The sequence below is a fragment of the Astatotilapia calliptera genome, chromosome 1 (genome assembly GCF_900246225.1).
Source record: "Astatotilapia calliptera chromosome 1, fAstCal1.2, whole genome shotgun sequence".
Lineage (NCBI taxonomy): Eukaryota > Metazoa > Chordata > Actinopteri > Cichliformes > Cichlidae > Astatotilapia > Astatotilapia calliptera.
The window spans coordinates 15181085-15194742 of record NC_039302.1 but is presented as its reverse complement, the minus strand read 5'-3'; the positions used below and the strand labels follow the sequence as shown (position 1 = coordinate 15194742).

The window sequence follows — 13658 nt, the reverse complement described above, 5'->3', positions numbered from 1 at the left end:
TCCTATTTGTTACTTTCATCAATGCCACCATGGTCCTTTTGGAAATAAATATGGGTGTTCACCACTGACTAATCTGTTGTTTCTCATCTAGTGTCATTAGGATATGTTAATTCATGATAATTAAGGTCCTGTTGTCGTATCGCCCTTAAATGAATGATTGGAATTCATCAACATGGACATGAACACAAATTAAAACAGATGTTTCTGAATATTTAATCAGCCGATATCATGTGCAGGAAATTACATGGATTTTATGAATTAGGTTCTGTTTGTTATGTAGCTTGTTGTTGTCGTAGAATAGTGACAGACCATTCAGTTTTATGAAAACATTGTCTCTTTATGAATACTCCTGTTATTTTTAGTGTGTGTGTCTTCAAATGTTAAGAGAAACCACAGACGCAACTTTTTAAAAAGGTGCTACAAATATATTAAAGAAGCATTAAAATAGCTTCATTGTCAGTGCCAGTGTAAAGTGACACATTGGAGATAACGGCAGATGAAATACAACCTTTTTCTTCAACCAGGAATATGTGGCACTTCTGTTTCACAGCTGTAAGAGGATCTGCATCATAGAAGCTGCCAAGGTCAGAGGTTTGTTAGGTGCTTGTCCAGCATAATTTACTGGTCAGCCCAGAAGGTGACCACAATATTTTCTGGGCCGTTATTACTGACAGGTCTTAGGACATTTTGATCAAGGAGCGACTCAAATGTTAAAATTGCTTCACTTTCTAAACTGCACACCTTTACATTCACGCCTACCTGACCCAGTAATTGACCAGACTAGTATGTCTGTGTTGGCTGAAACCCACACTTTGCATGTTTTCCGGGAGAGACTGTGCCCTTTATTGCTGTATTTAAATTATTTTAAGTTACAGCTGCCCATCATGTTGTTGGCAGTTTAAAAAAAAGTATAGATGGTACTAATAATGATTTGATTAGTTTGTCAACATTTGGATACACTAAAATGTAAATGCTCAACAAAGTTGTCACTGTAAAGTCAGTAGGAACCAATAACTGTAGCATATTTAATTCAAATCCATTAAACAGACTGTCTTCCAGTACAACATTACCCCGGTCTATTGCTTGGTTGAGCATAGTGAGTGCAACTGATTGCATTTATTTTGATGTGAGAAAAATAGAAAGTAAGATGAAAACATTTCTCATCTGAGTTTTGAGTGGAAGAGTTTTGAGTGGATGGGTGGGACAACACATTGGATTTTAATAGTGTGGACTACAACCTATTTCATGTTTTAAACTTGTAAAAAAAACATATGTTACATTATTTCCCTTATTCACTAAACATTGTGTTCTGGGGTTTTGAAAATTTGTCTATTTTCTTAACTGCTTCTCTTATTAAGGATTAGGGGCTATGCCAGTTGCTATAGCACTACAGCTAAGGTCATTAGTCTAGTGGATAGCTTGTTAGCCTATTGCAGGGCTAACACAGAGACACAGACAACCACTTACACCTATGGCTGACTTAAAATCACCAGTTATGTCTTTGCACTGCGGGAGGAAGCTGGAGTACCCAGACTAAACCCCCCATTTGCATGCAGAGAACATGCAAACTCAGCTGGTCAGATCTCAGGACCTCGTCGCCGCTAGGCAGCAATGCTAACAGCAGCTCCCCTGTGCCATTCGGTTTTGAAAATCCTCACAAGAAACGAAACAATTCACTGCAATTTGTCACCCGTCTGACACTGAACTCCATTAGTTCAGAGGAATACTAAACAGTGTTTATTTGCGGTTGAAGTAGTTCACTTGAGTCAAGCTGTTGTTGTTTTGGTGCTACAGATGTAAGCACTGTTATTAACTTGGCTAATTTAACGGAAGAACTGTGTAGGCTTGTTTTACGGCTGTTTTCTGCACACGTGTTGCTAGTTTGGGTTATTGTTATTTCCCAGAACAAAGGAGATGTTGAAAAAAAGGGCAATACCGAGCAAGTGGAACTTGAGAAATTTATGGCCAATGGGAGGCTCATGTACACAGTCTGCATCTGACGAGTCCTATTTGGTAGATAATATGACTTCTTTAAATACTGTACCAATCAAGAAAAAAAAAGCTCCAAGTGATGGATATTTTATGGTGACATAAAATGTTAATTTGTCCCTTTTTTTATAGGGAAGCAGTAAAACACTGAGCATTCTGGTATTATGCAGACAGCTCTGACTGTATTTAAAATGCATTACATTACCAGGCCAGAATATCTAAATTGTAATAATATTTATGCTAAGTTTTGTACTATAACCCTCTGGTCATTCAAGTCTGTTGGACCAGTAATTGAAATTTTGTCTTAATTAACCATACAAAGAATGAGGAATTTCATTGTTTGAGGCATTTAAGCGACTGAGTTCTCAAACTGTGTGAAGTAAAATTAATGGGCGAGCACACGTTTTCTTTTGTGGATAATGTGTTATTATCAGAGCAACAGAAAGGTCACCTTTATTAATCATAATAATTATTTACAGTAATTAGGCCAGATATCAAAGGAGGACTTCTGCTCTCAGAGAAAATTGATTCTTCACACTCAGAATTGCTTCAAGGGTATGAACACCATGTGCATTTTCTTATTTTGTATGCAAGTCCATCCTCGGTTCTGACTGGCAGTAAACCGGAGCTTCACTTTGTCATAGTTTTTATGCGGCATATTATTTATTGTGTTTTTCCAAGTTAAAAAAAAAACAGGAAAGAAAGCTTCTGGCTGACAGGATGATTAATAATAATGCTAATAACAACAGTATATGACAGACTTTTTGTGCACTTTGAAGAACTTAAAGTTATTGTATGTTACATAACTAAGATGTTACATAAAAAAATGAATCGAGAAATAGAAAAGGGATATTATTAGATTTATGTGCCTGAAGACTTTAGGAAGGCTGGACTATACTCTAAAAACTTTGCAGATACTCTTTTTATTTCTTTATTTTTCATTTAAAAGTCTTACAAAATTTATCAAGACAGAGAAAGAGCACGAAGATACATTTTAATTGATCGTGTTAAAAGAAATACCGGGTCTCTGGCAGGCTGTAGACTCTTTTTAGCATTAATGATGCAGTCCAACCAGGCAAAACAGAGACATGTAAAATAAGAAGGAAACTGATATTTTTTACAAATTTCGTCCAAATATTCAGTAGTGTGCAAAAGTCTATAGCCATTCCTCATATTCCATTTCCACATCGCCAGACCTTCTTATATTTTCTTGTAATTCTTTATCACCCTAGTATCGTCCACCAGACCACTTGGTGCTGTTTTTTAACCCCTGTCTTCCATTTGAATTTTGTCTAGCACCAGCGATAATGTGCTCATAGCCAGGTCAGCAGTGCCTGCACAGCACTGACAAACTGATTTAGCTCAACAACTACACAGTGGACTGAATTTGAATTTTGGTATTAATGCTCCGAAAGGGACAAATCAAAAAATTTCCCTAAATTTTGTTTGCTGCAATCCAATGGTCAGAATTATTAACATTACTGTCATTATTATCAATGTCTTAATAGAAAAAAATATTTTAAATTAAATTCAGTTTTATTTCTATAGGATCATATCATAACAGCAGTCGCCTCAACATGCTTTATACTGTAACACAATAATTTTTCATTTGATTAAATGCGGCCATGCTAGTACAACAAACAACTGCAATGCTATTATGGGGGTATGCTATGTTTCATCCATTTTCATTTTACTTCATTATTTTTTAGATGTGCTGAATTTATTGAGCTAAAAAATAATTCAAAAAGCAGACGCTGTTGTTTTTTTTTCTCATATTATTACTGGAATCGTAACCCTAAAACTCAATTTTAGAGCCTCGATCACTTGAGGAATTTGGATGCTGGATGATTCCTAAATGGTTTGTGTCAGTAAGCATACACCCCTGTATGTTTCCAGCATGTTTGAAATGTTTCCAAGTATTAAGACCATCACGGCTGGGTAGCTGAATGTTATCCAAGGTCAATAACTTTCAATGATAATCCTCTGTCAAATATGTATTTTGGCCAGAGGAGAGCAGTTCACTCTTCATGAGTTGGCAGGCTGCAGCTGCTATGTGAAACTCTCAGTACGGCCAATTTTTCAGGTAGTGGACCCTGAAATCACACAAAAAACAAACAGTTATGCAAACACAAGGGTGGAGTTTATTCTGCGTACTTGTTCTTCAAGTCTTGGACTCACAATACAAAACTTTAAACTGAAAGTAATTTGTTCTTTCAACAATAGTTATTCTAAAATGCAACAAATGCCTTTTGAAAGACAAGGTTGCAAAAGTAAAGACAGTCATCTTCTGTAATAATGATTAAAAATAAGACGAAGATATTTAAATAATAGCTTGAACATGCACAGAATTTGGAAATGCACTCGGGCAGTGGGAAGAATACTTTGTCCTCAGTCGAATGGATGTTAAGGAACGTGCTGCACCTCACACACAATAGGCTTAACAAAAAACAACATTCCCATCAAAGAGCTATTGTTACTTGAGTTTTAAAAAAGCAAGAAAAATTCTGACGTCCCATTTACTTCTGGTTTTTAGTTCATAAAGGCGTGAATAACAGAAAACCATCCAAACCAGCTGTTCAGTGTCATTTAACAGTATTTTAACTGGGAAATCAATAAATGCAGTCATACAGTATTCCTAGGTTTGGGTGTAGTGAGCTGCATATAATCACAGGAACCCAGAATGTCATTAGCTGGTGCCACTGGCTCTCACCTGCGTATGTAAAACACTGTCAGCGTCATTTACAGTAAGTAGTCCGAGTCCTGAGGGCGTTTTATCGGGTTATCTTATCTAATTATTATCTTTCAGCAGTCACTTTACTTAACCTGACACTTCTGCGCAGAATAGTGTGTAATCTGTTTCTAACCACTCATAGCATTGCCGGGGACCACGTTAGGCCGTGTAGAACTTGATTAAATTTGTGAGTTCAGTTTCTTTAGCAAAATTTATCTTATTCCTTTGGCCATTTATTTCAGGGAATTAACTGCAATGTACTCATCTTTCACTGCCTCACTATTTTTATATTCAAAGTATTCAAAAGGTATGTGGACAATTTTTTATGCAAGGAACGCTACTGTCTATAGCACTGTCTTAGTCTACCTAAACCTGTATCACACAGGTTTGTGGCATTTACTATAAATGGGCTCTTTTCACTCATTTCATAATGTCAGAGCTCATCATGTGAAGGTCATGTTGCATTTCTGGAGTAGTTTGCACTTCATGTGCTCATGTGGTGATGCTGCTCGGAAGGACCCTGCAGTGTCAAGTAGTTTTAAATGAATCCTCGACCAACTAAAAGAATATCCTATTTTTTTTTTGTCCCGTTTGGATCTTTAGCCATCAGAATTGTTGTCTTAAGGCCAAGAAAGATGCCAAGCGGATTTACTTTACCAAGTGGATCATCGTGGCCTTGGGTCCATTTGATTGACCTTTATTATAATTATGTATTTATTTTATTTTATTTTCAGTTGATACAGACGGGACAGACATGACTGGGGGATAGGACAGGGAGAAAGAATGAAAGAAAGAGAGGGAGAGAAAGAAAGAAAAACAGAGGGGAGAAGAGACGGCGAGAAAGGGGGGGAAGGAAGAAAGAAAAACAAACAAAACACTTGGATCACCTGAATGGAGAAAAAAAAACAGAAGAGAAAACAAACAAAAAAGAGCAACATAATAAAAAAACAGCACCATCACAATAAACTAGCTAGCAGTAGATAACAGTAGATACTAAATATTAAACGCTATTGTGCAGCACGCAAGATAGACAGCACATAATGTTCTTTGAGGCAGCAGCCAAGAAAGCTGTAGTCCGCGTCTGTGAACACCTGTGTGTACACCTGTGTGTACACCTGTGTGGATCAGCACGCTTGTATTCCAAAGGTTTCTCCATGTAACGATCTGCTAGGGAGTGTGGGGAGCCATAGCCCCGTCCACCAGGGTATGAAGCAGGTATGAAGGAGATCCAGGCCCCAGATATCCAGAGGCCCCAGAGTACAAGGACCCGAGGAGGACCACCAAAGGGGGGGAACCGTGCCACCCTCCTGGGAAGAGCTGAGTTGAGCCCCAAACGAGAGGTCACCCAGCAGCCACGGAGCAGAGGCCAGAGGGGTTTGCAGTGGCGTGCCCGCGGGCTCTGCCGGCAGCCAGCTGTGCCAGAGAGGACTGAGCTTCAGGCCCAGAGGCCTGAGGGCATCCCACTCCCCGGAAGGAGCCCAGCCGGGCCACAGGCGCCAGGCCCCGCCAATCGGCCACCAAGAGTGAGCCGGTACATACATGAGCGCCCAGCCCCAGTCGACAAGAACCACCAACACACCAACGCCTGTGGGCATCAGCCACCGGCAGGGAGTGTGGTGAGGGGAGATAGGCCTCCGTACTTTAGAGGGCCTGAGATGTACCCAGAGAGGTTGAGTCTAAGACCCAACCTGACATATAGACACAGACGAACAGGCACACGCAGACACAAACGTGCATTCCCACCCCCATATACACAACCAAATACTCAGCACTCACCCAACGTGTAGACAGACACAAATAGACACTGCACAGACAGTCACACTCCCCAAACATGCTCTATATCCCAGGTCCAGGTACCCCCGCCCCCAGAGGGGCAAGCCGCACCTAGACCCAGGAGATGTAACCCTTCTCTCTGGGGTGGAGGCAAGCGGACCACTTCCTTATCTGCAGTAGCAGGGAGGCCCCGCATCCCAGACCCCAGTCTGACGGCCAGCACCTCCTCCCAGCCCCCCTGCCCTGACGGCTGAAGACCTCAAACCTCCCTACGCCCGCTCATATATAGTGTTGCTGTGTGCTGTTCTAAAGTGCATTTAAAACTCAGGAGAGCATGGTACTAGCTTCCTCTCAGAGAGCAGCACGGCTCCTCCTGAAAACCCTTAGTGTCTAAATGCATTTAAAATTGAGGGTAGGGCACCAGCGCCAGAGGTGGGTTGGAATACACCGACCATCCTCTGGATTGGATGCTGTAAAACGTGCCCACCCCCAAGGCCCTATATGTATGTGTTATGTGAGAGTGTGAGTAATGTGGTTGTCTAGGTTGCAGAATAAAATTGAGGCACAGGCGGCCAGAAGGGGACAGAGGGGAAGTGCCTCCCCTGCACCCTGGTGACATACCTGCACCCCAAGCCCTGCGTGTGTGGATGGGTGTGGTAGAGCGGGAAGAGGGAGGTAGCTGAGGATGGGGAAGGAAGAAAGGGAGGGGCAAGCGGCCCGCTGACCCCAGTAGGCACCCCCACACTCTGGAACCCACCAGGGCAAGGGGGCCCAGGCCCATCCGGACCGGGGCCCGCAGCAGCAGCACCGCCCAGCCCCACAGAGTCCGGGGCAGCCCACCCAACTCCACCCCAGAGAAAACTGCACCCACCCCATCATCCAATCATCTCCCAAACTACACAAGACAATAGATGCCTAGGTTGAGTTCATTCTCCACCTCTCCTAAATCTCTCCCCCCCACCTGCAGAGTGAGCTCCTGTAGTGAGGAGACCACCTGCAAAGATATAACAGCCTCCCCACCAGTTAGAGAGCCCCCTAGTTGGGCCGATGCACCAGAGGTCCCCTGCACTGGGGCTGAGTCCCCCTGCACCCACCTGCCCACAGCCCCGGCGACACAACAACCAGAACCCAAGCCCCAAGGCCCAGCCAGCACCCCAGACCGGGGGCGGAGCACCCCCAGACCCCCAAGCCTCCACGCCCGTCCCGGACCCACCCAGGGGCAGCCAGGCTACCAGGCCAGTAACCGACGTCCGCCAGCACAGACCCTCCCCCATCTCAGAATATGCTATTTATGCTCAAACTACCCTTAATCATATATTTCGAAATACTTCAGAATATATTAAGTGTAAATCATTTTAGGTTAAATATCCACATGTTGGGCTGCAAATGCGCATGAGTTTCCACATTTACCACTCAGTGTGTGAGCAATTTAAATGGTACGGATACAATAGCACGCGCAATACACAAGGGCTTATGTGTCCTTGATTCAGATCTAATTGGAAAAATGGAGTGGAAAAGGCCCTGCAGGCTGCTAATATTTAAACAAATGTTGGTGTAGTGGCAGGTCATTTAGCTGCAAAGAAACTAGAATGAGTCACTAGGGATTAGACTGATAGCAATTTCAGGTATGTGGACACGTCGTACCGTTTGCACACACACAAAAAAATGCAAGGAATACAAAGTTGGTCATATGGCATATGTCAGCTGTAAGTGCTGCAGTTGACATATGGTGACACTGGTGCAGATATGTGGATTATTCAGATGTCATGGCCAGGAGCTCATTTAAACATTACTTTTATACATGAAGAGCTTAAATATGTATACTGACTCTTGTGATGCACTCAGGAAAGAATGATTCCAATATGTGGGGCATGATGGTCATTTTATTGTTAATCTTGTAAAATGAAACAACCGTATTCTAACGTATAGTAGATATAATATTTTTAAGAGTTCACATGATTTTTGAATTTGTTGTTTTCTTAATAATTCATAGCTAAACCCTGCTTGGCTACATGAGAACATATTCATCATGCCTTATGGGTTGTCATATTATCAAAGTAGAAACTATCATTAGAACAACACGTGCCCACCATGTAAGGTTACGACTGCTATCATTAACAATGCAAAGAAATGTCAGCCACCCAGAATACCAACCAGAAGAAGAGGCCCTCCGATGGTTTATTAGCAAGCATGACACGTAAAATGTCTGCAGTGTTTGTTTGCAAAGAAGAGTGGAGGAATATTTGACATTTGTGCTTGGAGCGACGTGTTATAATCTTCCCAACATTTACACCTATGCACTCAGGAACATGGGATCCTATTAGCTCGGCTTCAGTGAGACTCCCCAGCTAATTCTGCTTTTTTTCTCTCTCTCTGAGTTAGTACTCCAGAGATCAGGTGCTCACATGGAAGAAAGGCACTTAGACAGATGACAAAGAAACAATAATATAATTGCTTTGAATGTTAAATCTGAATTGCAAAATTTCACTCGTGAATTTCGATGTTCTTTGTGTTAACACTGATTTTTAAGCAACCTGAATCAATAACAGGCCGCTGCATGGGCATGAAGTGCTCAGTAATTACAGAATGTTTGTGAAATGCAAGAATTGATGTTACAAGGTAATTAACGTAAAGGTTTATTATAAAATGACATAACGTTACATAATGTACGGCGCATATACTAACTCTGTGACAATTATACTGATTAAAAAAAGGTCGTTACAGTAAAATGTTGGCACACACTATTCAGATAATTCAAAAGGAATAAAGGCTCCGTAACACAATATTCAATTATAGGCCCATAGGCCAGCTGCCTCAGTGGACAAATAAATTGTTTCAGTGAGAAACTAATGCGTCTGGGAATAATGGTGGGTGCCCAGGATGATAATGTATACTAGTGTCTGTGTCTAAAACTTATGAATATTTTGTTACAGTATGCAATCAGAAACTTTACATTAATCATTCATAGTCCTTGTGGCCCATTATTTCTGCTATTAAATTATTAATGCCTTGAGCTGACTTTCTTCACATAATCAAGTACCTATTGTTGGCTGCTATACATTGCTCCTGTATATGCAGACAGGGCCATAAAATAAGCCACTGAATTACCATAGATACAACAGGCATACTTCGATAGATGTTCTCATCCCTTTGTTTGGTTTACGCTGCGGGAAAGAAGATGGTAAATATCATGTGGTGACCCAGCTTTGTGTCTTTTCTATCCCCTTTTCTCTCCCATCTCCCAAAACATCCATAAATATAGAGTTTTTCTTGGAACTGCTGGACAATTCTGAGAAGTCACTCAACAGTATGTTCACACGGACATACGGGAAGCTGTATATGCAGAACTCTGAAGTATTCCAGGACCTGTTCACTGAGCTAAAGCGCTACTACACGGGGGGCAACGTCAACTTGGAAGAGATGCTAAATGACTTCTGGTCCAGGCTGCTGGAACGCATGTTCCAGTTACTTAACTCCCAGTACCACTTTACAGATGACTACCTGGAGTGCGTCAGTAAATACACAGATCAGCTAAAGCCTTTTGGAGACATTCCCAGAAAACTTAAGGCCCAGGTCACCAGAGCATTCATCGCTGCAAGGACGTTCGTCCAGGGGTTAATGGTGGGCCGGGAGGTTGCCAACAGGGTCGCTAAGGTGAGTTTAATTTTTTTTCTCATGGCTGCTTTGAGTGTGATGTTGCTTTGTGACTGTTTAGCACTGCTGGCTTTAGCTTTAATGCAATAAACATTAGAACATATCCTTTAACATGACAACTTTCTGTGGATATGTTTGATCCCCAGGTCGTTGCATGAGATTTAAATGCTTTGCAGCTGTTTAAGACATAGGCATAGACTTTATTTAATCCCACACTGGGGAAATCCACTTGTTACAGCAGCACAGGGGACACAAGGAAAAAGGGGATTATACATATATTAGAAAAACAATAAAAAACAGAAAAAAAAGTGTACAAAAAAAGCCAAAATACATGTACAGATGGTTACTATGGTTTTGTCATTATGCATCTTAAACAATTGCAAATGAATAATAGTTCATGCACAGACCGGATGTGGAGGGCAGTTTGAGACATTTTTCATAGATATATGTGGTGATGCAGACGGTTTGATATGCATTCATTATTTTACTCCTTCACAAAGAGCAAAGCTTTGCAAAAAGGGAAAATGTTAAAGCACAGGTCAGCTGAGATTTCATGTTGGAATTGTGTTTGCATTGTTCGTCTTTGCAGTTTGTATTTTGTCATGTTTTTTTTTGTTTGTTTGTTTGTTTTTCAGTGTGCATAAGTAAAAATTTGCTTCATTTCAATGTGACAGTTTATTTAAAACTAATTAGTGTTTCGTCTGAAATCTTAGTAGATTGGATTGTAAAATAAGTACAGTGGGGCAAAAAAGTATTTAGTCAGCCACCGATTGTGCAAGTTCCCCCTCTTAAAATGATGACAGAGGTCAGTAATTTGCACCAGAGGTACACTTCAACTGTGAGAGACAGAATGTGAAAAAAAAAATCCATGAATTCACATGGTAGGATTTGTAAAGAATTTATTCGTAAATTAGGGTGGAAAATAAGTATTTGGTCACCTCAAACAAGGAAAATCTCTGGCTCTCACAGACCTGTAACGTCTTCTGTAAGAAGCTTTTCTGTCCCCCACTCGTTACCTGTATGAATGGCACCTGTTTGAACTCATCATCTGTATAAAAGACACCTGTCCACAGCCTCAAACAGTCAGACTCCAAACTCCGCCATGGCCAAGACCAAAGAGCTTTCGAAGGACACCAGGAAAAGTATTGTAGACCTGCACCAGACTGGGAAGAGTGAATCTACAATAGGCAAGCAGCTTGGTGTGAAAAAATCAACTGTGGGAGCAATCATCAGAAAATGGAAGACATACAAGACCACTGATAATCTCCCTCGATCTGGGGCTCCACGCAAGATCTCATCCCGTGGGGTCAAAATGATCATGAGAACGGTGAGCAAAGATCCCAGAACCACACGGGGGGACCTGGTGAATGACCTGCAGAGAGCTGGGACCAAAGTAACAAAGGTCACCATCAGTAACACACTACAACGGCAGGGAATCAAATCCCGCAGTGCCAGACGTGTTCTGCTGCTGAAGCCAGTGCATGTCCAGGCCCGTCTGAAGTTTGCCAGAGAGCACATGGATGATACAGCAGAGGATTGGGAGAATGTCATGTGGTCAGATGAAACCAAAGTAGAACTTTTGGTATAAACTCAACTCGTCGTGTTTGGAGGAAGAAGAATACTGAGTTGCATCCCAAGAACACCATACCTACTGTGAAGCATGGGGGTGGAAACATCATGCTATGGGGCTGTTTTTCTGCCAAGGGGACAGGACGACTGATCCGTGTTAAGGACAGAATGAATGGGGCCATGTATCGTGAGATTTTGAGCCAAAACCTCCTTCCATCAGTGAGAACTTTGAAGATGAAACGAGGCTGGGTCTTCCAACATGACAATGATCCAAAACACACCGCCCGGGCAACAAAGGAGTGGCTCCGTAAGAAGCATTTGAAAGTCCTGGAGTGGCCTAGCCAGTCTCCAGACCTCAACCCCATAGAAAATCTGTGGCGGGAGTTGAAAGTCCGTGTTGCTCGGCGACAGCCCCAAAACATCACTGCTCTCGAGAAGATCTGCATGGAGGAATGGGCCAAAATACCAGCTACTGTGTGTGCAAACCTGGTAAAGACCTATAGTAAACGTTTGATCTCTGTTATTGCCAACAAAGGTTATGTTACAAAGTATTGAGTTGTATTTTTGTTATTGACCAAATACTTATTTTCCACCCTGATTTACGAATAAATTCTTTACAAATCCTACCATGTGGATTCATGGATTTTTTTTCACATTCTGTCTCTCACAGTTGAAGTGTACCTCTGGTGCAAATTACTGACCTCTGTCATCATTTTAGGTGGGGGAACTTGCACAATCGGTGGCTGACTAAATACTTTTTTGCCCCACTGTATATTTAAGACTGTTATCAAATCCTGAAGATTTCAAATGTTTTTTTTCAAAGGCTTAGAGGATACGTTTTCTAATTCCACGGTTAACACAGAAAGTTATGCAACAGTTTTTAGTGGACATCAAAACTATGAGATATGATATAACCGCAGCTGTTTGCAGATTGGCACGATTCAAACACCGGTATTAATGATCCGACTTGAGTTATTTACATTTGGATTCCATCATTCAGTTTAAAGGAGAGTGGGCTTCTGAAAACTGTGGAAATAGATGTGGAAGGTGGGGGCTGAGAGAGCTTAATTAAACAGTTTCATTTTGAAGCCAGTTTCTTCTAGTTATAGTCATCATCAGCTTTTGATTCTGTTGGTTTACAATTTATAAAACACAAAAAAACACATTCTGGATGATTTGTGAGCATGAGATTAAAAGGCACGCTCTAAAGAAAATACTTTTTATATACTCTAAACACGTAACACCTTTAAGGCTTACTGAAACAGATTTGTCCTTAAAATAGAAACAAAATTTTTAGTTTCTGCTATTTTGCAGAGGCCTTAAAAGATTTAATTAAATGACTGAGAAATCATAACAATAATTTTAGTCTGGAAAGTGCTCGCCCTTCCAAAAGTAATATTCTTCACCTGCTTTTAGACATAAATCATATCAAACTAGATGCTCATAAGTTCAAACATTAAGTTTTAAAAATGTCTTCAGAGTTCAGCAGCGATTCGATTCGTTTCCTTTTTAGCTTAAAGCTCGCCGTGCCTTTCAATTCGACAAGGGAGAGAAACTGTAAGAAGAGCAAAGAAGAAGAAAGTGGATGCAAGAGTGGCAGGGCAAAAAAAAGAAATGATCTGTGCAGTTCACTTTTATGTTGGAGGCTTAACTCCCTGTGTAAAGTTGAGACAGATCATAGAGTGTGAACACAAGTGAATGCATTAAATTTATATTAGAACTTTGGTCTGTGACTGCATAAAAAGTAATGTTTAGACAAAAGCCTACACAGTCAACCTTCACCTATGGTAATATTTCACCTAAGTTATCTGTTTCACTGTGAAGAGCAATTTTTAGGGTATTTAGTTGCATCTTTTTCATAACTTGGATGACACTCAGATCTACTGCTGCAAAAAATGACAGGGAAATTGGTGCACTAATGTTTCTTAAGTACAGTGAATAC

The 13658-nt window shown here is 41.2% G+C and overlaps 1 protein-coding gene across 2 annotated transcripts in view; it reads left to right on the top strand.

The window, feature by feature from the left end:
* The window catches only part of gpc6a (glypican 6a), a 146860-nt gene that overhangs the window by 58083 nt on the left and 75119 nt on the right, over positions 1-13658 (top strand). For both annotated transcript variants that reach the window (XM_026165760.1, XM_026165750.1), the window contains exon 3: positions 9756-10147. In XM_026165760.1, coding sequence (XP_026021545.1) covers positions 9756-10147 — 392 coding nt within the window. The remainder of the gene's footprint in view (positions 1-9755; positions 10148-13658) is intronic.